Source organism: Phocoena sinus, chromosome 10 (assembly GCF_008692025.1).
Source record: "Phocoena sinus isolate mPhoSin1 chromosome 10, mPhoSin1.pri, whole genome shotgun sequence".
NCBI lineage: Eukaryota > Metazoa > Chordata > Mammalia > Artiodactyla > Phocoenidae > Phocoena > Phocoena sinus.
The window spans coordinates 327,580-352,462 of NC_045772.1; the positions used below are offsets into that span (position 1 = coordinate 327,580).

The window sequence follows — 24,883 nt, forward strand, 5'->3', positions numbered from 1 at the left end:
AATGAAAAACGAGAAGTTACAACGGACACTGCAGAAATACAAAGCATCCTAAGAGACTACTACAAGCAACTCTATGCCAATAAAATGGACAACCTGGAAGAAACTGACAAATTCTTAGGAAGGTATAACCTTCCAAGACTAAACCAGGAAGAAACAGAAAATACGAACAGAATTACTTTCAGTTTCAAGTAGTGAAATTGAAACTGTGATTTAAAATCTTCCAGCAAACAAAAGTCCAGGACCAGATGGCTTCACAGGTAAATTCTATCAAACATTTAGAGAAGAGCTAACACTTATCCATCTCAAACTCTTCCAAAAAACTGCAAAGGAAGGAACACTCCCAAACTCATTCTATGAGGCCACCATCACCCTGATACCAAAACCAAACAAAGACACTACAAAAAAAGAAAATTACAGACCAATATCACTGATGAATATAGATGCAAAACTCCTCAACAAAATACCAGCAAACAGAATCCAACCACACATTAAAAGGATCATACACCATGATCAAGTGGGATTTATCCCAGGGATGCAAGGATTCTTCGATATATGCACTCAGTCAACGTGATACACCATATTAACAACCTGAAGAATAAAAACCGTATGATCGTCTCAACAGATGCAGAAAGGGCTCTGACAAAATTCAACACCCATTTATGATAAAAACTCCCCAGAAAGTGGGCAGAGAGGGAACCTACCTCAACATAATAAAGGCCACATACGACAAACCCACAGCAAACGTCATTCTCAATGGTGAAAAACTGAAAGCATTTCCTCTAAGATCAGGAACAAGACACGGATGTCCACTCTCACCACTATTACTCAACATGGTTTTGGAAGTCCTAGCCATGGCAATCAGAGAAGAAAAAGAAATAAAAGGAATACAAATTGGAAAAGAAGAAGTAAAACTGTCACTGGTTTCAGATGACATGATACTATACATACAGAATCCTAAAGATGCCACCAGAAAACTACTAGAGCTAATCAATGAATTGGGTAAAGTTGCAAGATACAAAATTAATGCACAGAAATCTCTTGCATCCCTATACACTAACAACAAAAGAAAGAGAAATTAAGGGTAAATCCCATTCACCACTGCAACAAAAAGAATAAAATACCTAGGAATAAACCTACGTGAGAAGGTAAAAGACCTGTACTCAGAAAACTATAAGACACTGGTGAAAGAAATCAAAGATGACACAAACTGACGGAGAGATATACCATGTTCTTGGGTTGGAAGAATCAATACTGTGAAAATGACCATAAACAATCTACAGATTCAATGCAATCCCTATCAAATTACCAATGGCATTTTTTACAGAACTAGAACAAAAAATCTTAAAATTTATATGGAGACACAAAAGACCCCGAATAGCCAAGGCAGTCTTGAGGGGAAAAAAAGGAGCGGAGGAATCAGACTCCCTGATTTCAGACTATACTACAAAGCTACAGTAATCAAGTCAGTATGGTACTGGCACAAAAACAGAAATATAGATCAATGGAACAGGATAGAAAGCCCAAAGATAAACCCACACACCTATGGTCAACTAATCTATGACAAAGGAGGCAAGGATATACAACAGAGAAAAGACAGTCTCTCCAATAAGTGGTGCTGGCAAAACTGGAAACTACATGTCAAAGACTGAAATTAGTACACTCCCTAACACCATACACAAAAATAAACTCAAAATGGATTAGAGACCTAAATGTAAGACTGGACACTATAAAACTCTTAGAGGGAAACGTAGGAAGAACACTCTGACATAAATCACAGCAAGATCTTTTTTGATCCACCTCCCAGAGTAATGGAAATAAAAACAAAAATAAACAAATAGGACCTAACAAAACTTAAAAGCTTTTGCAAAGCAAAGGAAACTACAAACAAGACGAAAAAACAACCCTCAGAATGGGGGAAAATATTTGCAAATTAATCAACGGACAAAGGATTAATCTCCAAAATATATAAACAGCTCATGCAGCTCGATATTAAAATAACAAAGAACCCAATCCAAAAATGGGCAGAAGACCTAAATAGACATTTCTCCAAAGAGGACATACAGATGGCTAAGAAGCACATGAAAAGCTGCTCAACATCACTAATCATCAGAGAAATGCAAATCAAAACTACAATGAGGTATCACCTCACACCAGTTAGAATGGGCATCATCAGAAAATCTACAAACAACCAATGCTGGAGAGGGTGTGGAGAAAAGGGAACCCTCTTGCACTGTTGGTGGGAATATAAATTGATACAGCCACTATGGAGAACAGTATGGAGGTTCCTTAAAAAACTAAAAGTAGAATTACCATATGACCCAGCAATCCCACTACTGGGCATATACCCTGAGAAAACCGTAATTCAAAAAGACACATGCACCCCAATGTTCACTGCAGTACTATTTACAATTGCCAGGTCACGGAAGCAACCTAAATGCCCACAGACAGACGAATGGATAAAGAAGATGTGGTACATATATTCAATGGAATATTAGTCAGCCATAAAAAGGAACAAAGCTGGGTCCTTTGTAGAGACGTGGATGAATCTAGAGACTGTCATACAGAGTGAAGTAAGTCAGAAAGAGAAAAAGAAATATTGTATATTAATGCATATAAGTGGAACCTAGAGAAATGGTACAGAGGAACCAGTTTGCAGGGCAGAAATAGAGACACAGATGTAGAGAACAAGCATATGGACACCAAGCGGGGTGGGGGTGGGATGAATTGGGAGATTGGGATTGACATGTACACTGATGTGTATAAAATGGATAACTAATAAGAACCTGCTTATAAAAAATAAAATTAAAAAAAAAATAAAATAAAAATAAAAGGCATCTAAATTGGAAAGAAATAAAATTATCTCTGTTCACAGATGATACAATCTTATATGCAGAAAATTGTACAAATTCCACATAAACTGTTAGAGCAAATAAACAAATTCAGCCAAGTTCCAGTATACAAGATCAACACACAAAATTCTGTTGCATTTTTTCCCACTAACGATAAACAATCCAAAGAACTAAATCTTCACACGTATGGTCAATTTATTTTCAACAAGGGTGCCAAGACCATTCAGTGGGGAAAGGATAGCGTTTTCAACAAAAGGTGCTGAAAGAAATAACAAGTGTTGGCGAGGATGGAGAGAAGAGAGGACCTTGTGCACTGGTGGTGGGCATGTAAACAGTGCAACCACTGTGGAACACAGTGTGGACGTTCCTCAAAAAATTAAAAATAGAACCATCATACGATCCAACAATTCCATTCCTGAGTATTTACCCAAAGAATACAAAAACACTAATTTGAAAAGATATATGCCCCTCCATGTTCACTGCAGAATTATTTACAATAACCAAGATATGGAAATGACCTAAATGCCCATAAACAGATGAATGGATAAAGATGTGGTACATATATACAATGGAGTATCACTCAGCCATAAAAAAGAATGATATAATGCCATTTGCAGCAACATGGATGGACCTAGAGGGTATTATGCTAAATGAAGTAGGTCAGATGGAGAAAGACAAATACCGTATAATTTCATCAATGAAAAACAAACAAAATAAACAAACCAAACAAAAACAAACATGTAGATACAGAGTAGTGGTTACCAGTGGTAAGGGGTGGGGTAGGGAGGAGGACGAAATGGGTAAAGGGGATCAGCTGTATGGTGACAGATGGAAACTAAATCTTTGGTGGTGAGCATGCAATAGGGTATAAAGAAGTAGAAATATAACCTACACATGAAACTTACATTCAAAAAACGAAACAAAACAAATGGTGCTGTGATATCCACATGCAAAAGAATGAAGCTGGACCCTTACCTTACACTGCATACATATACAAACTCAAAATGGACCAAAGACCCAAAAGAGCTAAAACTATAAAGTACTTAGAAGAAAACACAGGGGGAAAGTTGCATGACAGTGGATTTGGCAATGATTTCTTAGGTATAGGTATGACACCAAATGCACAAGCAACAAAAGAAAAAACAGATAAACTTGCGACTTCCCTGGTGGCACAGGGGTTAAGAATCCGCCTGCCAATGCAGGGGACAAGGGTTCGAGCCCTGGTCCGGAAGATCCCACATGCCGCAGAGCGACTAAGCCCGTGCGCCACAACTACTGAACCTGCACTCTAGAGCCCACGAGCCACAACTAGTGAAGCCTGCACGCCTAGAGCCCGTGCTCCACAACAAGAGAAGCCACCGCAATGAGAAGCCCATGTACCACAACTAAGAGCAGCCCCCCACTCACTGCTACTAGAGAAAGCCCACGCACAGCAACAAAGACCCAACGCAGCCAAAAATAAATAAAATAATTAATTAAAAAAAAGAAAAAAAAACAGATAAACTGGACTTCATCAAAATGAAAACCTTTGTGCGTCAGAGGACACCATCAAGAGGGCAAAAATGGGAGAAAATATTTGCAAATCATGTATCTAAGCGCTTAATATCCAGAATATATAAAGAACTCCTTCAATTCAACAACAACAAAAAAACGAACAACCCAATTCAAAAATGGGCAGAGGACTTGAACAGACAGTTCTCCAAAGAAGATACACAAATGGCCAGCAAAAGCACACGAAAAAATGCTCAGCATCACTGATCACTAAGGAAACGCAAATCAAAACACAGTGAGATACCACCTCAAACCCATCTGGATGGCTATTATCAAAAACAGGGAAAACACGTGTTAGTGACGAAATTGGAACCCTCATACATCGCTGGTGTGAATGTAAAACAGTGTACCCACTGGGGAAAACAGTGTGTGGGTGCCTCAAAAAGTTGAACATAGAATTACTGTATGACCCATCAATTCCACTTCTAGGTATGTAGTCAGAAGTGAAAGCAGGGGCTGAAACAGATATTTGTACATCCATGTTTATAGCAGCATTATTAAAAATAGCCAAAATGTGGAAGCAACCCAATTGCCCACCAACATATGAATGGATAAGCAAAACGCAGTACATCCATACAATGAAATATCATTCAGCCTTAAAAAGGAAAGAAATTGTGACACATGCTACCACATGGATGAACATTATACTAAGTGAAATAAGCCAGACGGAAAAGGCCAAATACTGTTTGATTCCACTTACATAGGAATCCCTGGAATAGTCGGATCCATAGAGACAGAAAGTAGAAGGGTGGGTGCCAGGGCTGGGGATTGGTGGGGGGATGAGGACCGAGTGCTTAATGCTCAGAGCTGGAGAAGATGAGAAAGTCCTGGAGATCGTGGTAATGGTTATACAACAATGTGAACGTTGAACCATACGCTTGAAAGTTATTAAAATGGTGTATTTCATGTTACATATATTTTGCCACAATAAATGAAAAATAGAAAGCGGGAGTGGGAGAGAGAGAACTTTCTCGGAGGAGAGGAAAAGAAATGAGTGAGGTCTTTCCTAGTCGCCCTCTGACCCACATCCAGGCTCTACAGTCACAGCAGAGCCCAGTGACTTCCAAACGCTGGAAGGACTCCTGAGGCAGGCAGTCCTTCAGGCCCAGGTCCAAGGCAGCTCCTTCTGGGACTGAGATTTAAATGTAAGGATATTATTTCAGCTTCCTAGGAGCAGAGGCCCAGGGGCAAGGCTGAGGAGAAGGCTGGGGATGCATGAGCTCGGTGTACAGCTTGAGCGAGGTCCCCTCCCTGTCAGCAGCGCCCTGTGGTCACTGCCTGCAGACCCTCCCTCAGACCACCAGGGCAGGCCCGCCAGAGGAGCTCCCCACAGGCTCTGCCTTTACTGTGGGGACGAGGAGCAGCTCTTCAGGGCGTTTTAGGCTGAAGAGCTTCAAAGTTCTCTATTAAGGCAGAAATCAGAAAGGGGAGGGACCATATTACCGGCTCCCTCTGCTTCCAGGGCAGCCCTGCATGAGCCTACACGGAGGCGGGTCCCAGCATCACTCGGTGCGCCTCACCAGTGACCTGGCGTCAAGCCTGGGGGGCAGGACGCGGTCTCTGCGCAGACTGTGCCTGCCCCAGGACCGAAGCAGAGCCTCCCTTCGGGCAGGCCTTCACCTGGGCGCTGAGGTCCCAGGCTGGGCAGGTGTCCGCTCACCAGCAGCAAGCCCATGGTGTTGAGCCGGCAGAGCTCCTGGTTGATGCTGGGCGTGTTTGTGTGCAGCAGGGCGGCCACAAGGCGAGCTCCGTGCAGGCGGGCGTTACCCAGGGGCTCCTCCAGCACGCCAATGGTGGTCAGGATCGCTGCTTTCTGCAAACACAAAAGGACTGCCCAGTTAGAGCCTTGTGACCGGTGTGATCACCATCCATGTGTGGGCTTCTCTTTGACCTGACCCTGGTCGAAGGGCCAGGGCCGCTGCTGCGTGACGTGGCCCAGCCGGGGAGGGGTCCTCAAGGCAACGTGGTCTGCAGGAGGGAACAAGGGGTCAGTCAGGTTAAGAGCCCCACCGCTCCCCTCAGGGCTCACAAGACTGAGTGAGGGTGGGCCGCTGCTCCTGGGTGCCTAGGGCACTCTGGTCTCAGCCTGCCAGCCGAAGGGATGTGACCTCAGCGTATAAGACGGAGGAGACTGACGACAAGGGTGGCCTCGTGAGATGGGGTGATCCCACACACGGAGCACAGTGCATCTACCTTTTCATTAGCAGAATGTTCCAGAATCCCTGACTTCATGAGTCCTCCTTTCTAGTGGGGAAGGCACACCACAAGCTGATATATGTAAGAAACAGTATAGTAGACCACGGCGGGTGCCCAAGAGAGGCACCAGGAGAGGCGAAGGGGCTGTGCCCGGGGCACTGAGGCGCAGAGGGACTGGGTCTTCCTCACCGTGACCACCGCTGCTCAGCTGAGCAAAGGGTCTCCTCTGGGACCCCCTCACTCCTTGGCTGGGTGCCCCCAACTCAAGAGGCCGGGTCTCCAGTGCACTCGGGCTCTCGGACACCCCCCTGTCAGAAGGCAGCAGTTGCCTGGGGGGGGTGGCGAACCGTCCAACTCTCCAAAGAGAAGATGGACGTTCGGCAGATGGGGTCTGAGTGCGCTTGTCATCCTGGGTGGCGAGTGGGGTCTTTGCCTTGTGAGCGACCCGGCCCACGAGGTCTCCAGAGCCCCCGACCTTTGCTCGGGGCACCTACCTTTGGCGGGCTGAGCAGAAGCTGGTGGAAGTCCTTCAGCCGTGGCTCGATGCCGCGCAGGACGCCGGAGCTGACGGCACACAGCCTGTCCAGTCCCTGAGAGCAGGAGTCCAGCAAGCCCTCCATCCTGTGGACCAGAGGTAGCTGGACACGGGGACACTAGTCCCATTACACCACACCCCCTCCTGAAGTGCCCACTTGTCGTCTCCAGGGAGGCTGCTGACCGTATGGGGGTGGGGGCCGTGCCCAGGCGATGGCCCTGACGGGCTGTGGGCGTCACACCCTCAAAGCAGCTCTGCTCCCTCCTCCCACCTTGAAAACCTTCACTGTCGACCCCACTCCTCGGCTGGGAAACAGACAGGACTGGCCATAAAAGGATAAAAGAGGCCACATAAAAGGATAAAAAAGCAGAGAGAATGAACCGGCTCATCTGTTTTCTGCATTGTCACCCTGTCCCTGCATCGCAGGCGAGGCACTCACCAGAGTTCCCACTTCCTGCGGGAAGGGCCCAGCCTTCCTGGGCTCATAAAGATGAATAAGCAATATTCTGGTTTCTAACTAAACGATGATGACGTCATAATTCTCTCTTTAGGTAATAAACTAATAAACATGTATTGGGTACCAGAGGGAGAGAAGGAGACTGCTAATAATCTCACCATTGAGATTAAGTCAATTTCTTGTTATTTTCTGGTTGTTCCTTTTCTTTAAAAAAACAGCACAGGCTATCAGTGCTGGGGGCTACAGCGAAGCTCCTTCCAGAGCGAGGACATGAGGGAACTGCAGTCTCCTTGGAAATCAGACCACCAGCACGGCACGTGACAGGACAGAGCAGACAGAAGCGCACATGCAAACACACATACACACGTGCGTTCGCGCACACACGCGCGTACATATACACACACATATACACATATACACACAGACACACACACACACACACACACACACACGTGCTGGGGGTACTCATCGGGACAGTCCTTGGGGAAGCCCACTGGCCGTGCCTGTTCTGCACACAGGTCTATAAACACTTTGGGGTGTCTTTGGGCTGAGGTGGGAATGTGATTGATGGCGAAGGTCAAAGGGGACTTTACAGCCGTCAAGTTTATCTTTTCAGCAAGGAGAGTCTGTCCCCATGATCACCTGCATCATTAGAAACATTAAAAGCACAAACAGCACACCCGGCCGCTCCACTGAAGTGGCAGCGCTCTCCTTCTCGGGAGACACTCACCCCGCCCGCCGGGGCTCAAGCAAGGTCAGTAACACCTGGGTCCCGCTGACGAGGCAGAGCTCGGTCTGGGCGCCGTCAAACATGTTCCTCAGTAGCCGTTCCACGCAGTCCTGCCTGTCGGACACGCGCAAGGTCACTGCCTGGCGGGGGAGTGCACAGACCCCACCCCCACCCCCGCCGAAGAAGCAGCACCCTGAATCCCGCAGAGGCCCCGCTCGGGGCTCAGGCCACGCACCCAGGGTTTTTAGGACACGGCTGCCCCGGGGGCCCGCATTCTCTGAACCTGCCAGGAGACACCTCCCGTGAGAAAGAGGCCCATCAAGTTAACTGTGGATCGGGGCGAGTTCCTCAGAAACGATCAGAGGAGGTGGCGGTGTCCCTGGCCCTCAGCCCAGGCCCCCCAGCGCCGCAGCCCACACTCACGACTCCAGCGCCGTGAGGAGGGGGTCTGGCTCTGGAGCCTCCTGCAGCGGGCTGCCCTGCTCCCTGCCCAGCCTGACGATGTCGCAGAGCGTCTGCGAAGCGTTGGACTGCCGCTGAAATGACAGGGACGAAGAGCCGCCTTCAGGGCCGGCCTGCCGCACGGTCAGAGCGGCTGCTGCGGCAGGTCTGCTGAGGCGCTGGACTCGAGGGCGGCTCGTCTCAGCCTGGCCTGCCTCTCACCGTGGGGCGCAGATCTGGCCGCCCCCCAAGAGCTCCCACAGGGCCTCGACGGTCGAGCACGCCACGCAGACACCGTTCTATACCCTCAGACAGACACCGCGAGTGTGCCTGTGGTACTGACACAACAAGTGGCTATTAACACACAGGGTGGGTCCTGTGAGCTCAAGAAAACAGGACAGTTGCTACAGAGAAAATAAAGGACTCAACTTTTCTAGAGAAACATTAAGCCCATAAAAATTCAGAACCTTGTATCCGGTGCCTTTGCCAGCCACGTGGGCTGAGTCTGTGGAGCAGATGGACAGGGTCAGAGAGAAACTCAGCCACCGGCTCGGCGCAGCGAGCACCTAACAAGCAGCCTTCACGTGCGTGCCACGGGAAACCGAGCTGAAAGAAGTGCTTCGTGACTGTTTTAGGCAAGACTGAAAGCAGCCAGGTTGCCTCCGCGGCCTCCCAGCTGCCTCGAGGACTGGGAAAGGGCCAGTCAGCTCACAGCGTTCACACTGGTGGAGGGGCATCTCCCTTCCCAGATCTGGAGCACAGACACCCTTGCCCGGCTGCCTGGCAAGGCCCGTGGGCCAAAAGAGCCCCAAACAGCACAGCCAGGCAGCAGCAAAGGCTCAGACATGAGTCAGGACCACCGCTCTCCAAAGTGCTAAGGAGGCCGTGCGTGTGCAGCTGTGTGCAGTTGTCACGTGGAGGAAAAGGCCTATTGGGATATTCCCCACACTCTCAACTGTAATACCGCAAGGAGCGGGCAGGGGCTGACAGGAGACCCACTGCCACCCCACACGCTCCCTCCGGAGCTCACGCCCCTGTAGACCCCATCTCCTCGAGCGCAGGCTAGAAGCAGCACTCACGGCAGCGGCACGCTGGCGAGGACTGTCACCTGTAGGTCAGGTGCCTGCCCCAGAGGACGCGGCAGCAGGCCGCGAGCTGCCCTGCGGAGAGGCCCGGGGGCATGGGGCCAAGGGCAGCCTCAGCCAGCAGCCCTCAGGAAGCTGAGTCCTGGCACTTCCCTGGCGGTCCAGTGGTTAAGACTCTGTGTTTCCAACGCAAGGGGTATGGGTAGGGGGCGTGGGTTCGATCCCTGGTCAAGGAACTAAAATCCCACATGCCACACAGCCAAGAAATAAAAATAAACAAATAAATAAATAAAATAAGGAACTGAGTCCTGCAGAGCCACCGGTGACCCTGGGGGCAGACCCTCCCCTCGTTGAGCCCTGAGGTGACCACAGTCTTGTGAGAGACCCTGGGCAGAGGATCTGTGACCCCTGGCCCATAAAAACTGAGATAAAAAATACTTATAAGCAACTAAGTTTTGGGGTCATCTGTTACTCAGCCATAGATAACATACAATTCTATTCAGACTGTTTTTTTTATAATATGTATGTATTATATTTTAGAAAAAAAAAGTCTGCAAGTCAGTGCTTGATTAAAGGAAGAGCATCTGAGGAAAGGAGTGACTTGCCCCCTCAGACAGCAGTGGAGAGCGCTCTCCGCCAGCCCTGAGCGAGGGGCGCCTGCTCAAAGGTGGGGTCCACGAGCCCATACTCACATCTTCATCCTGACTCGGGTGGATCAATTCCACGAGCCTCTGGATGAGCTTCTCTTCATTAAGCCACTGAAAGGGAAAAGGAGGCCTGTAAGTGACTCCACTCACACCTGACGAAATGGAAGGAAAGTCCTTCAGTGCAACAGAAATCCACGTGCCAGGTTCTGGCACAGAGATACTTCACCCAACACGTGCGTCCACCCAGACCCTGAAAGCACAAGCAGTGGCCGAATTCTGGAGTGACCCAAAGACTGTAAAGGAGGGGATCCCCTTCCACATGCCCTAATGGTCCAGACTCTTAAACACACGTGAGCTCTGTTTTTAGGACGTCTCTGAAGCGGAGCCTGGAGCCACCCGCGCCGGTGGGGCTCTCCCAGCACACAGCCCAGCTGCTCCCTGCAGCGCCCGGGCCTTTCCAGGTCAGTCCGGCTCCTCTACGCACTTCCTTAGCCAAAAACAGGCTCAGTGTAGTCAGGGCAGGCTTCCCGCTAACGTTCAGCAACGGCTGAGCTCGTGTGGCTCTCACTGTGCCACACTGGCTGCTGTGATTAACTCCCAGTGGGAGGCCGCTCCATAACGAAGCGGGTTATGAGTCCGAGAGCGACAACTTTCACCTAATTCCAGGAGCTGGAAAACCGTCAAGAAGGACCAATGGTTTACTTATTCTATCTTAAGCTGCATTACAAACAACACCTGTCCAACAGCAGCAGACTCTGTCCGGCACTGATTTCCTGGGCTTCTTGGGGTTGAGCACCCTCCCCTTTTCTGGGAAAGCCCTCAGGGAGCTATGGGGAGCCCCTCTCGCTGTGAATACTGTCAGGACAGACACAGGTACATGCTCCAGGACAAACAACAGGCCAACTCTGGTCTTCGAAACTTCTCTGCATGGAATCCTCTTCGGCGACTGTTTCCTCTCGGGCACGTACTCGGGCACAGGGCCCAATGGAGACCTAGCAGCCCTGGGGGTGGGGCACAAGTGAGGAAGCCCACTTCTGCTCTCTGCTAATGAAGGGACTGAGGCAGGACAAGAGAAAAGGTGCAGATGCCAGACCCAGCCTCAAAGACAAGCCTTGACAAGAACCCCTGAGCGGTTCTCATCAGGAGGGGAAGGTCCTGCGGGGTGGAAAACTGGGGTGCTGGGCACCCCAGTGCTGCTTCACCAGCTCCAGCCTCCTCATACCAGGAGGCACTTACTCCACACTCGGAGAATGTGCAGAACCCGCACAGACGGGGAGGGGCTCCAGGGAGGAGGGGCCCACACACTCACATGCAGGACCTCCTGCCGGAGCCCAGCGGGCTCTACGCAGCTGGCCAGGCGCAGCAGCAGGTCCATGAGGGCCGAGGTGCCGATGTGCTTCAACAGCAGGCTGATGAACTTGTCCTTCTTCCTCAAGAACACAATCACCTGCAACCAGACAGCCCGAGAGGTGAGCGGGGCAGACCCTGAGCACCAGGAGATGCTGCCCCCAAGAACTGCCATGGGAAAGATTCATTTTCAACAACAGTGAGCAGAAATAATGGAAAGACGTGGAAAGAGTTGTAAGAAAGCCCCCTCCGCTGCCCCCCCAGCAATGACAGGCAGAGCCCTGAACACAGGCAAGTCCACGAGGCGGTGGGGGCCTGAGAGGACCCTGGGCTCGCGGAGTTTGCCACACACCGAGACTGGGCACGAGTGCAGCCCCAGCACCCAAGTGAGATGGCACAGCAACCGCTCCGCATGCACCAGCTCAGGTCTTCCCAGCAGAAATGACCAGGGCAGAAAGAGCTGAGCCTGGGGTGGCCATCACTGACAGCTCCCGGACAGAGGACACAAACCCGGAAAGCTGACAGGCCCCACAGGTGGCTGAAGGGAAAGGACTGAGGTTTCAGAAAAGCAAGAGGCGGAGGGGTGCAGCTGGCTGGTGACCAGAGGTGCCAAGACACGACGCAGCTGGCTGGCTGAGTGGGCAGTCACAGGGTGTGGTACCTGAGCGCAGAGGGACGGGAGAAGCCCAGGCAGAGGCCTTCTTGGACACGTGTTGGCAAGCTTGGCTCAGTTGGCCACAGAGACGAGGTGCCTGCGAGTCCAGGCCACTGCACAGACCCAGGACTCTACTGGGGGCAATGGGGACACAGAACAGGCAAGGGATCCCAACCATCCTCATGCCAGAATCCTCATGCCAGAAGTGAAGGGAAGGAGGCGAAGGAGGAGAAAGAGAGAGAAGAGAGGCAACAGGGGTGGGGGGGTTGGGGGAGTGGGGGGGCAGGGGCGGGGGTTCTTTGAAAAGCGTGATTAGAGAGAAAGACTGAAAACAGCAGAGAAGCCTCCAGGAAACATCCCTACACACCCTACAGATATAAACACCATTACAAGGGGTTATCCGGAACAAGTTTAGGCCAATATCTGTAAATTTGGAAAAATGAAAAATCCCTTTGAAAAACTCACGTAAACTGACAAGAAGAAAGAGAAAATCTGGAGTTCTAGAGTGTCAAAAGAAACAAAATCTCTAACTAAAGGCCTCCCCATACAGAAGACTCCAGGCTCTAAAGGCTTTACTAGTGAATTCTATCAAAAATTTAAAGAAAAATAACCCCAATCTTATGCAGGACTCCTCCAGGGAACATAAAATGAGAGAAGATGCCCCATATCATTGTATGAGGACATAAAACCTTGATTCCAAAACCTTGATGTGGGCACTTTAAGAAAAGGAAATTATATAAGGACCTACTGTATAGCACAGGGAACTCTACTCAATACTCTGTAATGGCCTATAAGGGAAAAGAATCTAAAGAAGAGTGGATATGTGTGTATGTATAATAGATTCACTTTGCTGTACACCTGAAACTAACACAACACTGTAAATCAATTATACCCCATTAAAAATTAAAAAACAAAAAAGAAAAGGAAAGGAAATTATAAGCCAATCTCACTGATGGCCACAGATACAAAAATTCTTAAAAAGAAAGCAATATGGGGCTTCCCTGGTGGCGCAGTGGTTGAGAGTCTGCCTGCCGATGCAGGGGACACGGGTTCGTGCCCAGGTCCAGGAAGTTCCCACACGCCGCGCAGCGGCTGGGCCTGTGAGCCATGGCCGCTGAGCCTGCGTGTCCGGAGCCTGTGCTCCACAACGGGAGAGGCCACAACAGTGAGAGGCCCGCATACTGCAAAAAAAAAATCCCAAAAAAACAAAACAAACAAACAAAATAAACTCCACAACAAACAACACAGTTAATTGTAAAACAGTGAAAGCTTTTCCTCAGAGGCAATAAATAAAACAGAGGCCCACTATCACCACTTCAATTCAACAATGTATTAAAGGTTCCAGACAATGCAACAAGGCAAGAAAAAGAGACTAAAAGTGTAAGATTTATAAAGGACAAAATAAAATTGTCATTAATCACAGATGGTATGATCTTATACATAGATTTAAAAAAAGAATATAAGGAATTCGCTGGCAGTCCAGTGGTTATGACTCCATGCTTCCATTGCAGGGGGCATGGGTTTGATCCTTGGTGGGGAACTAAGATCCCACATGCCGTGCGGCGTGGTCAAAAATAAAAAGTAAAAAAAAAAAGTAAAAAGAATATAAATTATTAGAACAGCAGCTTTATTGATAATTTCCAAAAACTGGAATCAGCCCAGATGTCCTTCAACATGTGAATGGTTTAACAAACTGTGTTCCATCCACATCACGGAACACTACTCACACTGCAATAAAAGCGAATGTACTACTGATACATACAACAACTTGGATGACTCTTCAGGGATGTATGCTAGAAAAAAAAGCCATAAGGCTATATGTTATATGATTTCATTTAAATAACAGTTTGAAAAAACAAAATTTCTGAAATGAAACAGACTAGTGGTTGCCAGAGGTTAGGGATGGGTGAAGGGATAGAGGCCAGAGGAAGGTGGGAGTAGTTATAAAAGGGCAACACAAAGGATCCTTATGGTTTAAGAACCGTTCAGTATGTTGACTGACGGTGGAGACACGAACCTACACAAGTGATAAATTGTACTGAACTTAACACACGTACACACACAAATGACTGCAAGTGAAATGTCAATGTCCTGGTTGCGATCTTCTGCTAGCATTTTACAAAATGGCACCACTGAAGGAAACCAGGCAAAGTGTACAAAAGGTAGCTTTTACATTCTTTCATAAAACTGCACGCGAATCTAAAATTATCTCAATAAAATTTTTCAATAAAAAAGACACTGTTTAGAATAACATGAAAATATCAAGTACCTAAGGATAAACATAACGAGAACTATGTAAGACCTCTACCCAAAGAACTTGGTTACTGAGAGAAATTAAAGAAGCCCTAACTACTCAGCTTTTTGCTATAGCACAAAAGCTGCCATAGATAATATGTAAACAAACGGGAGCAGCTGTGTTTCAGTAAAGTTTCTTTTACAAAATAGGGGCGGGCTGGTTTTGGCCTGTGGGCCATAATTAGCCAACCCCAATCTATAGGAAATGCAAGCCTAATCAAAATTTCAGCAGGTTTTTCTGGGGAACAGGGGAGAATGTGGAAACTGACAAACTCACTCTAAAATTTGCTCATCCTAAAATAATGCAAAAGGCAAAGAATAGTAAAAACAACCTTGAAGAAAAACAAAGTGAGAGGACTAATTCTATCGAACATCAAAACTTACAAAGCTACAGTAATTAAATAGTGCTGTGTTCATAATTACAAACAGGACAGTAGAAAAGAAATGCATACACACGTGATTGCTTGATTTATGACAAGAGGGACACTGTGAAGCAACTGAGAAAGCACGGCCTTATCGATACAGCGCTGGGTCAACTGGACAATAACCATGTGAAAAACACTTCAGTCTGACACCATTTACAAGAATCAATTCCAGGTGGACTGTAGGTAGGAATATGAAGGTAAAACAATAAAGCTTCTAAAAGATAACACAGAAGAGTAGTAAGAGAATTATCTTTATGATTTCGAAGTCAGCAGAAGTTTCTTAACAAAACAACAACAACAAAAAAAACCAAACAAAAAGAGTTATGACTTGGACTATATGAAAATCAGGCTCTCTGCTCATTAAAAGATACCATTAAGAGAGTAAAAAACAAAACCAAACCCAGCAAGCAGAGTGGGAAAAGATGTTTGCAACGCAAGATCAACAAAGGGTGAATTCCCTGGCAGTCCAGTGGGTGGGACTCTTGGCTTTCACTACAGAGGGCGTGGGTTCAATACTGGGTCAGGGAACTAAGATCCGGCAAGCTACGTGGCAGGCCGCCCCCCACCCCCCAAAAAAAATCAACAAAGGACTTGTATCCACGAAATAGAATTCCTACAAATGAAAAAAGAAGAGACAGCCTGACAGAAAATGGGCAAGAGACTTCACACAAAAAGTATCTAAATGGCCAATTAATACATGAAAAGGTTCTCATCCTCACTAGTCACCAGGGAGATGCAAACTAAAAGCACAATGCTGTTATATACACCATCAGAAGAGATAAGATAAACCGACTGATAATATTAGTCAGGGCTGGAGAGGAAGTGGAAGAGCAGGAACTGTCATGCTCTGCTGCTGGGACTACAAACTGGCTCAACCACTCTCACTTCAGCCATTCAAGCTGACCACACGTACATCCTAGTTATGACCACGTGGCTCAATGTCTGGAGAAAAGGAAGTCCTTATATTTTAGAGATACACGCTGAAATATTGACAAAAGAAATGACATGCCATCTGGGGTTTGTTTTGAAATAGTGCCTGGGGGATGGCGAGCAGGGATAAAGGTGAAAGAAGACTGACAAGGCCGCCTCCTGAAACAGGTAACAGGCACAGGCGCCAGCAAACCTCATGGCCCTTCTGTGCCATCTACGGTGTGCAGTGCTGAAGCACGCCAGGGCAGATGCAAGGCCGGAGCAACCGTGGAGCAAATGTGGCCTCCAGGAGGCCCACGCTCCAGCTGAATGAAACGAGTTCACTCCCTGCTTTACAGAAAAATATTACTAGGCGATTCCCTTTTTTTCTTTTTTTGGCTGCACCACGCGGCTTGTGGGATCTTAGTTCCCCAACCAGGGATCAAACCCATACCTCCTGCAGTGGAAGCACGAAATACTAACCGCTGGATGGCCAGGGAAGTCCTAGGCATTTCCTTTAATTTGCTTTGAAACAATAAGTGCCCTAGACATACAGGCACCCGCCACCCACACAGATGCAGCAGCAGACACCCTAATGTCCTGCCACGATGCAGGTATGTCCTGGATCTCTCACCCATGAATGGTCAGTGACAGGACAAGCTGGCCTAGTTTGGGGCCCTGCGCAGCTCCCAGGGGTGGCAGAGGTGCTGCTTATTTCAGAGCTGGCCAGAGGAAGTCTCTCTTGGGAAGCCACTTTCTTAATCAAATCCCAGCTCCCACAGCAGCAGCCCACACAGCTCCACGTGTGTCCCACAGAACAGTCAGAAGCCTGCCCCCCACAGCCTGATGCACAGGTCACACAGCAGTGGCTGAGGGCAAGATGGGACGACATCAGCCACGCCTCCCTCCCACATCTCGCGGGCTTGGCAGATGAGTACCTGTTCAGTTCTTCTCGCGATGAGACTGCCAATGGTCTTGCTGAAAAAACTGGCGAGGAGAGGATTGAGAGGCGGCTCACGGTTCAAGAAGTCGTAAAGAAGGTTGAGCAAAGTCTCGTCCCCTCCCAGCCTGTCACTGATCTGCGGCACGTCGCACGTCAGCAGCTCACAGGCTGTGTTTGGGTACCTGAAGGGGCACAGTGCAAGCAACTGGAGGTGAATGAGACTTCCCCACTGCTCAGGAAGCTACTTGAATGATCTGCCTCTTAGGAAGCAGATCCACAGGCAGAAACCAAACATGGCTAGACCCTGGGACAGAATAAAAATGTGATTATTCTGTGACCAACCAGCATTTTTGACTACTAGAACCTCAATGTTTTTATCATACCTTTTTCTCGCTCCTCATACCCTAAACTCTGACATCCCACATTTTCTGACTCTATTTCCATTCTCTACGGAACCTTTCCTAATCTTTTGCCTTCTCCTCTGCCCTCCTACTCACCTGCCATGTCTCTCACCTCCATCAGGTTCGTCCTCCCCGCTCCAAGCCTTTCCTGACCCCACATGTCAACAAGCACAGATCTAGCTTGTTCCCACACTGAAGAGATGCCTCGTCAGCAGTTTACAGTGCAGTACCAGTTCTGAAGTGCTATGCAGGCCAATTATTATTAAGATATACCAATATATGTAAACTATGTACTATTCATTTGATAAAAATGATCAGACAGGGGCTTCCCTGGTGGCGCAGTGGTTAAGAATACACCTGCCAATGCAGGGGACACTGGTTCGAGCCCTGGTCCGGGAAGATCCCACATGCCGCAGAGCAACTAAGCCCGTGCGCCACAACTACTGAGCCTGCGCTCTAGAGCCCACGTGCCACAACTACTGAAGCCCACGCACCTAGAGCCCGTGCTCGGCAACAAGAGAAGCCACCGCAATGAGAAGCCCACGCACCGCAACAAAGAGTAGTCCCCGCTCGCCACAACTGAAAGAAAGCCCACGCGCAGCAACTAAGACCCAATGCAGCCCAAAATAATAAATAAATAAATTTATTTATTTAAAAAAAAAAAAGATCAGACACAAAATAATCCTGATCCCATTACGTGTAATCCCATACCACTATGCTCCCTGCCTGACCCTCTGACAGACATGGGGTCACTGCTGTGGTCCTGGGACAGGCCTACCCAATGTCCTGTTGCATCCAGGACAGAGCCCACCATAGCAGTGCAGTGACAATGCCTGGTGCCACACTCAGCACATCTGGGAACACAGGTGAGGGCGCCCAGGGCCAGAGCAGGCAGGAACCTAGCGGGAGCATCCTGTGGGGCTGACTGCCCTGGAGCACACCTGGCACCAAGCTACACGGGACATGCTGTGCAGCCTCAGGCACCTTACCTAACGTTTCTGTGTCTAGGCTGCTTTCTCTGAACATGGAGGTCTGAGTGTCCGCCTTCCCCACGAGGCTGCATATAAAGCAGAGCAGCAGCGTCTGGCGCACAGTAAGCCCGGGGTCAAGGTCAGCCACTGTGACCCTACGGCTCCTGGTAGCCACCCACACGGCCCCAGCAAGGGCCTAACCCCAGGTGGTCACTGCGGTCAGCTAGGGCCTGGCGGCCGGCCCAGCGTGGAGGGCAGGGGACAGGATCTCAGCCTGGCTGTGGGGTGGGTGCTCCCCGTCACCCAGAGAAGAGGGCCTTCTGAAGCCAAGCAGGCAGCCGGGTATGAGCGAACGCCCGATCCACACAGAGGGGCCCAGACGAGGTGTGGCCAGCGCCCAGCTCATGCGGTCGAGGCGAGGATGAGATGGGGCAGCTCCGTACCGTGGACGTGGCCCACAGTGACCAGCACAGCAGACAGTGCAGGGCCGCCAGGGGCAGAGGCCAGAGAGCCTGCTCGGAGCGCAGCACCCAAGGCCGGCAGGATGTCCCACAGGACACGGGCAGAGAGGTGCCCACCAGACTCCAAACAACAAGACAAGACTCACCAAGCAACAAGGGAGAAGCGTGCCCCAGAGAAAGGCACAGAAGCTTTTCCAGAGCACACGGAAAGGCTCCCATCCAGCCTCTGCGTGTGCGCACGTGTGTGGCGAGCTGAGCCACAAGGTGCTGCGGTACTTAGACAAGGTTGCATCTGGGTGGAGGGACTGAGATCTCTATCAGTATTTTACAATTATTCTTCAGAAAAACAGGTACTGCTCTAATAATTTATGCAGGAAATAGCCATTCCAGTTAAACACGGCAGACGGAACATAGAGGTTTGTGGCCATAATGCAAAGAAGAAAAGACAAGAGAGGTAGAAACTCCGCGGAATGAACCTAGAGGGTGGGCGGCCAGGGAAGCAGGCCAGGCGCATGAGGCAGGTCTGTGTCTCAGGGTCCTGGGGGAGGAGGGTGGGCAACCAGACACACAGCTCAAGAAACCCAGAAGGATCCTGTGGAGCCCTCCAGGGCACGAAAGCCTTTCTGTGTCCACTATTTCTTGTTGGTAGGAAATAGGCTTCATTCAGCCTCCCTGACATTCCGCACATTCCAAAGGGCAGGTTCAAACGGTTACTAATCAGGGAAGGGAGGGGCTGAAGAAACAAGGGAGGGGCAGCCAAGAACCAATGGTGCAGGTCCTGGTTCCTCCTCGAGGGATACACATAACAGTATCTGTGAGCCCCTCAGCAGAACCAAGGCCTCCATCCAGGAGGACAGTAACTTCAGGTTGAGCCCAAGATCCCTGGAGCATCTGCTCTGTTACCTGGCTGCCAGCCAACGAGAAGACAGCCACATACTCCGCAGCCCTCACCCCAAATTTTCCCTATAAAACTTCTCCCCTGAAATCGGGGAGTTTGGGGTGTTTCTTGTTTTTTGGTTTTTTTTGCGGTACGCGGGCCTCTCACTGTTGTGGCCTCTCCCGTTGCGGAGCACAGGCTCCGGACGCGCAGGCTCAGCGGCCATGGCTCACGGGCCCAGCCGCTCCGCGGCATGTGGGATTTCCCGGACCGGGACACGAACCCGTGTCCCCTGCATCGGCAGGCGGACTCTCAACCACTGCGCCACCAGGGAAGCCCAAGTTTGGGGGTTTTGAGCATGAATCACCCATTCTCCCTGCAGGTCCCTGCAATAAAAAAACCTTTCTGTGCTCCAAACTCTGACGTTTCGGTTTGTTTGGCCTCACTGTGCTTTGGGTACACACACTTGCGTTCTGTAGCACTCAGAGAGGCCTGGATGGAGACAGCGTCCACCAGGCAGGTGGAGGGTCAGTGCAGTGAGACTCCCAGCCCCTCCTCCTTGTTTTGTTTGCTTAGTTTTATACTTATTTACTACTAATTTCTCCCAAACTCTTTGACTATAAAACTCTCCTGGATTATTGGTCCTGCTTCTGAGATTCCCCTATCTTAACCCAGGGGATAAAGTTACATTACTGGGAAATTCCAGAGCAACAGGATTAGAAAAGGCCCTAAAATGCCCCTAAGGAAAGCTGCAGACTGTGGCATCAGACTTGTCAGCAGCAGGGCTGGAACTAGGACCTAGAAGGTGTGAACGAAAAATGCTGCTGCCCTGTCAGTAAACAGAGGGTGCTGCAGCCATCAAGCCACTAGAGCCTCCCCAGCCGCCCTGCCCCGTGAGCCCTGAGAGAACTCGGGAGAGAGAAAAGCGGCTCAACCACGGCAGCCACCCTCAAGGATGGGAAAAGCACAGGATCCTGGCCCTAGACAGCTGAGGTGCAGATCAAAGGAATGATTTCAGTGAGCCCAGACTCCTTTTTTTTTCTTCTTATTTTGGCTGCGTTGGGTCTTCGTTGCTGTGCACAGGCTTTCTCTAGTTGCGGCGAGCAGGGGCTACTCTTCGTTGCGGAGCACGGGCTTCTCATTGTAGTGGCTTCTCTTGTTGCGGAGCATGGGCTCTAGGCGTGCAGGCTCAGTAGTTGTGGCACACGGGCTTAGTTGCTTCGCGGCATGTGGGATCTTCCCGGACCAGGGCTCAAACCAGTGTCCCCTGCATTGGCAGGCGGATTCCTAACCACTGCACCACCAACCAGGGAAGTCTCGAGCCCAGACTCTTGCATCTTTCCATACACAGGAAAGTGCTAAATTAACTTAAGATGTCTGGTTTTCTTTAATGAACAGTAAGCTTTTGAAGTCCCGACTACCTGGTCTTTGTTGCAAAAACTCCTATATATCCTGGCCCCTCCCTCACTCTTCAGAGCTGTCCCTCAGAGCGATCTGAGAGTCCTGTCTCCAAGGCTTGAAGCCTTAGAAATTCCGCCAAATAAAACATAATTCTCAGCTTTTAGGCTGTGCGTTTTTGTTTTTTTTTTTCAGTTGACGAAGACACCTATGGAGTCTTCAAAATTTCAGGAGACGCATGTCCAGTCTGGACTGGAAACCAGAGGGAGCTTAGAGCCAGCAGGAAGGAGAACGATGCACTCAGGCTGCGCCCCAACCTTGCCACCCACGCAGACCTCCTCAGGAAGCTGCCAGAGAATAGAATTTGCCAGGGGAAGGAGACAAAAAAGAGGAAGACGAAATCCTGGAGCACGGAAGGTGGACTCAGGAATTATCAGAGGGAGGATGGGAGAGTCCAGGAACCGTAACGGCGGGGATTCATTCCCTCTCCCCCGCTTCACGCCTCCCTCTGGGCCCTGCCCTGCTGCTCCCCAGGGGCTCAGCTCAGCTGGGCAACTGGGCTCAGCCGTCCTCTCTGCTCTGCCCCTTAGTGTGGCAGGCAGGGTTATTTGGTGGGGGTGGGGGTGGGGTCCTTCCTGGGGTCCTGCCCTGACCCAGCCCTGCTTCCCGCTGGGTGAGCAGTTCTAACTCTGATTTGGAAAGAGGAAGCCCTCCACTCAGAGCTAAAACAACATCCCCCCCCCACACCACCAGCATGAGGAGCAGAAGTGGTAACTTGGAGTCCATCTGCTGGCTTTTCTGTCTTATTTCTCAAATAGTCCAGAACTCTGCAAAGTGCACAGAAATCTCAAGAAAGAGGCCAGAAGCATCCTCAGGGCTCTCAGGCTGGACCAGGTGGCCAGCTCCCGGCCCAGGGCTGCTCCACAGAGGTCTCACCTGCATGGAGCAGCTTCTGGCTTTAGCAGAACAACTAACCACTCAGGGCAGCTCCTCCGGACCCGTGTGGCTCGGGCACACTCCCTGCTCTCGGGAAGGGTCTCTCCGTAACCAGCCTGCAGCCACGAGGGTGAAGCCACAGCAGCTGGGCTGCAGAGGCACAAAGGCGGCTGGAGGAGGTGCTGCCGCCCTGCCCAGGTGGCCTGGGGCGGCCATCTAGAGGCAGAGCAGCGCAGGCACTGGCTCCACGCTCTCCGCTGTGTCACCTGCTGCTGCCACACGCTCCGAGGGCCGAGCTGAGCAGCTCGACGGAGACCTACGGCTCAAAGCCTGAAACAGGGCCTATCTGTATCTTTCGCATCTTTAAAAAAATGATCTTGACTCCACTTCGTCCTTCAGCTACTACCTCATCCATCTATCCAGCCTATTCCTCTTCTCAAAAAGGACGTTTTGATTTAATTTTAATTAAAAGCAAATAAATTTTTAATAAAAGCAAGTTAATTTTAAAATTACCTTTTATTTTACTTATTTATTTATTTTTTTTTTTTGCGGTACGCGGGCCTCTCACTGCTGTGGCCCCTCCCGTTGCGGAGCACAGGCTCCAGACGTGCAAGCTCAGCGGCCATGGCTCACGGGCCCAGCCGCTCCGCGGCATGTGGGATCCTCCCGGACTGGGGCACGAACCCGTGTCCCCTGCATCGGCAGGCGGACTCCCAACCACTGTGCCACCAGGGAAGCCCTAAAATTACTTTTTAAATTAAAGGCTTTTTACTTTTTTTAACAGGTGATATGGGGACTTCCCTGGTGGCCCAGTGGTTAAGACTCCACGCTCCCAATGCAGGGGGCCTGGGTTCAATCCCTGGTCAGGGAACTAGATCCTGTCTGCCACAACTAAGGCTCAGAGCAGCCACGTAAATAAATAAATATTAAAAAAACAAAACAAAAACCAAAAACAGGTGATACGCACAAATGCTTTTAAGACTCTGTATGACAGGGCTCGTGAGGAAGGGCAGCCCCCTCCTTTCCCACTCCGACATCCCACTCCTGAGACAGTCACCACAGTCTCCTGGCATTTTCTGTATTACTGACATCCATGTTACCAAATAAAATACAAGTACACTTCTTCATCTAGCAATATTAGGTATTACAAATTGACCTCCTATGGTGGAAGGTGAAGATGTAGCTCACACACCTCACGCCACCCTGCCCTGCCACCCCACTGCCCTTTCCCCCTCTCTCTATAAAATTATACCACAATTTTTAGTTAAATCCATGTCCAGTGTGGCCCTCTGTATGAACATGCAAACACTGTTCTATTTGCTTACTTACATGCATCCTTCCCTCAGAGTTAAAGGTTTTCTCACTGCCTTGTTTGCTTTGTTTGTACTCACCCACTGACTGCTAACCTCTCCCAAACTCTGACTATAAAGCTCTCCTGGCTCACTGATGCCACGCTGGGACCCCTCTACCCAGAACCACAACATGCTGCCCCAGCCCTTCTCCCCGTCACACTGTCGCCAACACCCTCCAGACAGGGAGACCCTCGACGGGTCAGCAACAGGACACATTTGGGAGTGAGAGAGTGAAAGGAATGGGGCCCACTAATGGTGATGCTGAGATAAGAGGCGCTGACCAGGCACATCTCAGGGACGATGGCCTCTGATCTATCACCATGGCCCCAATCCCCTGGCTCCCCAACAAGCAAGCCCCCGCCTCTTTGCAGAGCTCTCCTCTTCCAGCGCCGGCTGCCTCCCTGTCAGAGGGGCGCGGTGGACCACCACAACTGCAGCACTACTCCCCATCACCCCGTCCTTCTTTACTTGCCTCCTAAGTCATCAAAGACTTTCTGTAAAAAGTAAAGGGCCAGAGAGTCAATATTTTAGAACGTCTATGTTGTCACGGCCAACGGGTCACGGATGTGTCCAACAAGACTTTACAGTGAAAATGACAGACAAGGAAATGTGAATTTTGTCATTTTCATGTGATATTATTATTTTTCTATTTTTTCCATTTAAAAATGTAAAACCATTCTCAGCTTGCAGGCCTCACAAAAACAGAATCTGACCTCAGGCCGTAGTTTCCCAACTAAGACTTTACCACCACACGCCGACTCCCTGTGGGACACGTGAGCAGCTGAGGGCACCCTGTCTGCCCTGAATCCCTCTGCATCACTAGCCCCAGCTCCCCCGCTTCCCAGAGCCTGCTCGGGCCCAGAGAGGCACCCTCAGAGCCAGAGGCCGGCTCTGCTGTCCTTCCTGTCACCTGAGGCCCCACCCATTCACACTCTGTCCTCACTCCAACCCTTGTCCTAAGTCCTTGCCCTGTGCCTTTTGTTGTCCCCTAACAACCCAGCCGACTGTTGAATGGAACATTTTAGGAAAAACTCTGAGAACGGTCAGGATCACTAATGACACAAAATATGTCCTCCAGGCCCAAGACCCCACGGTCGAACAGTCAGATGCCGCCTGTCTCTGGGGACTGGCTGTTTCACCAGTCAGGCCAAGGCTGCACCCATCGGCCTGTCAGAGCTCAGCCTTTCTTCAGCACATATTCACCCAAAACACTCCAACACGGTGCAGCTCGCTATAATCCAGAGCGAGGAATCACACGCAGGAGATCCCCAAATCTTCACCATCACAGAAGCAAAGCCCACCGGAGGGGCCTTCTCGCATGTCAGGCGGGGCAAACGTTTACGGTCAGCCACACTGTCAGAAAGCCCGGCTCTGACCGTCCTCAAGCCCTGCCCGCTGCCACCCTGCACGCTGCCCAGCGCC

The 24,883-nt window shown here is 49.9% G+C and overlaps 1 protein-coding gene across 7 annotated transcripts in view; it reads right to left on the reverse strand.

Annotated features, from left to right (window-relative positions):
• PPP6R2 (protein phosphatase 6 regulatory subunit 2) overlaps positions 1 to 24,883 on the reverse strand; it is an 84,166-nt gene that overhangs the window by 15,070 nt on the left and 44,213 nt on the right. For 5 of the 7 annotated variants that reach the window (XM_032647076.1, XM_032647082.1, XM_032647081.1 and 2 more), the window contains 8 exons: positions 17,061 to 17,247; positions 11,801 to 11,938; positions 10,537 to 10,602; positions 8,742 to 8,854; positions 8,554 to 8,601; positions 8,319 to 8,432; positions 7,091 to 7,217; positions 6,061 to 6,213 (listed from right to left, as the gene is read on the reverse strand). In XM_032647076.1, coding sequence (XP_032502967.1) covers positions 6,061 to 6,213; positions 7,091 to 7,217; positions 8,319 to 8,432; positions 8,554 to 8,601; positions 8,742 to 8,854; positions 10,537 to 10,602; positions 11,801 to 11,938; positions 17,061 to 17,247 — 946 coding nt within the window. The remainder of the gene's footprint in view (positions 1 to 6,060; positions 6,214 to 7,090; positions 7,218 to 8,318; positions 8,433 to 8,553; positions 8,602 to 8,741; positions 8,855 to 10,536; positions 10,603 to 11,800; positions 11,939 to 17,060; positions 17,248 to 24,883) is intronic. The other 2 variants (XM_032647080.1, XM_032647079.1) reach the window with 1 other exon arrangement.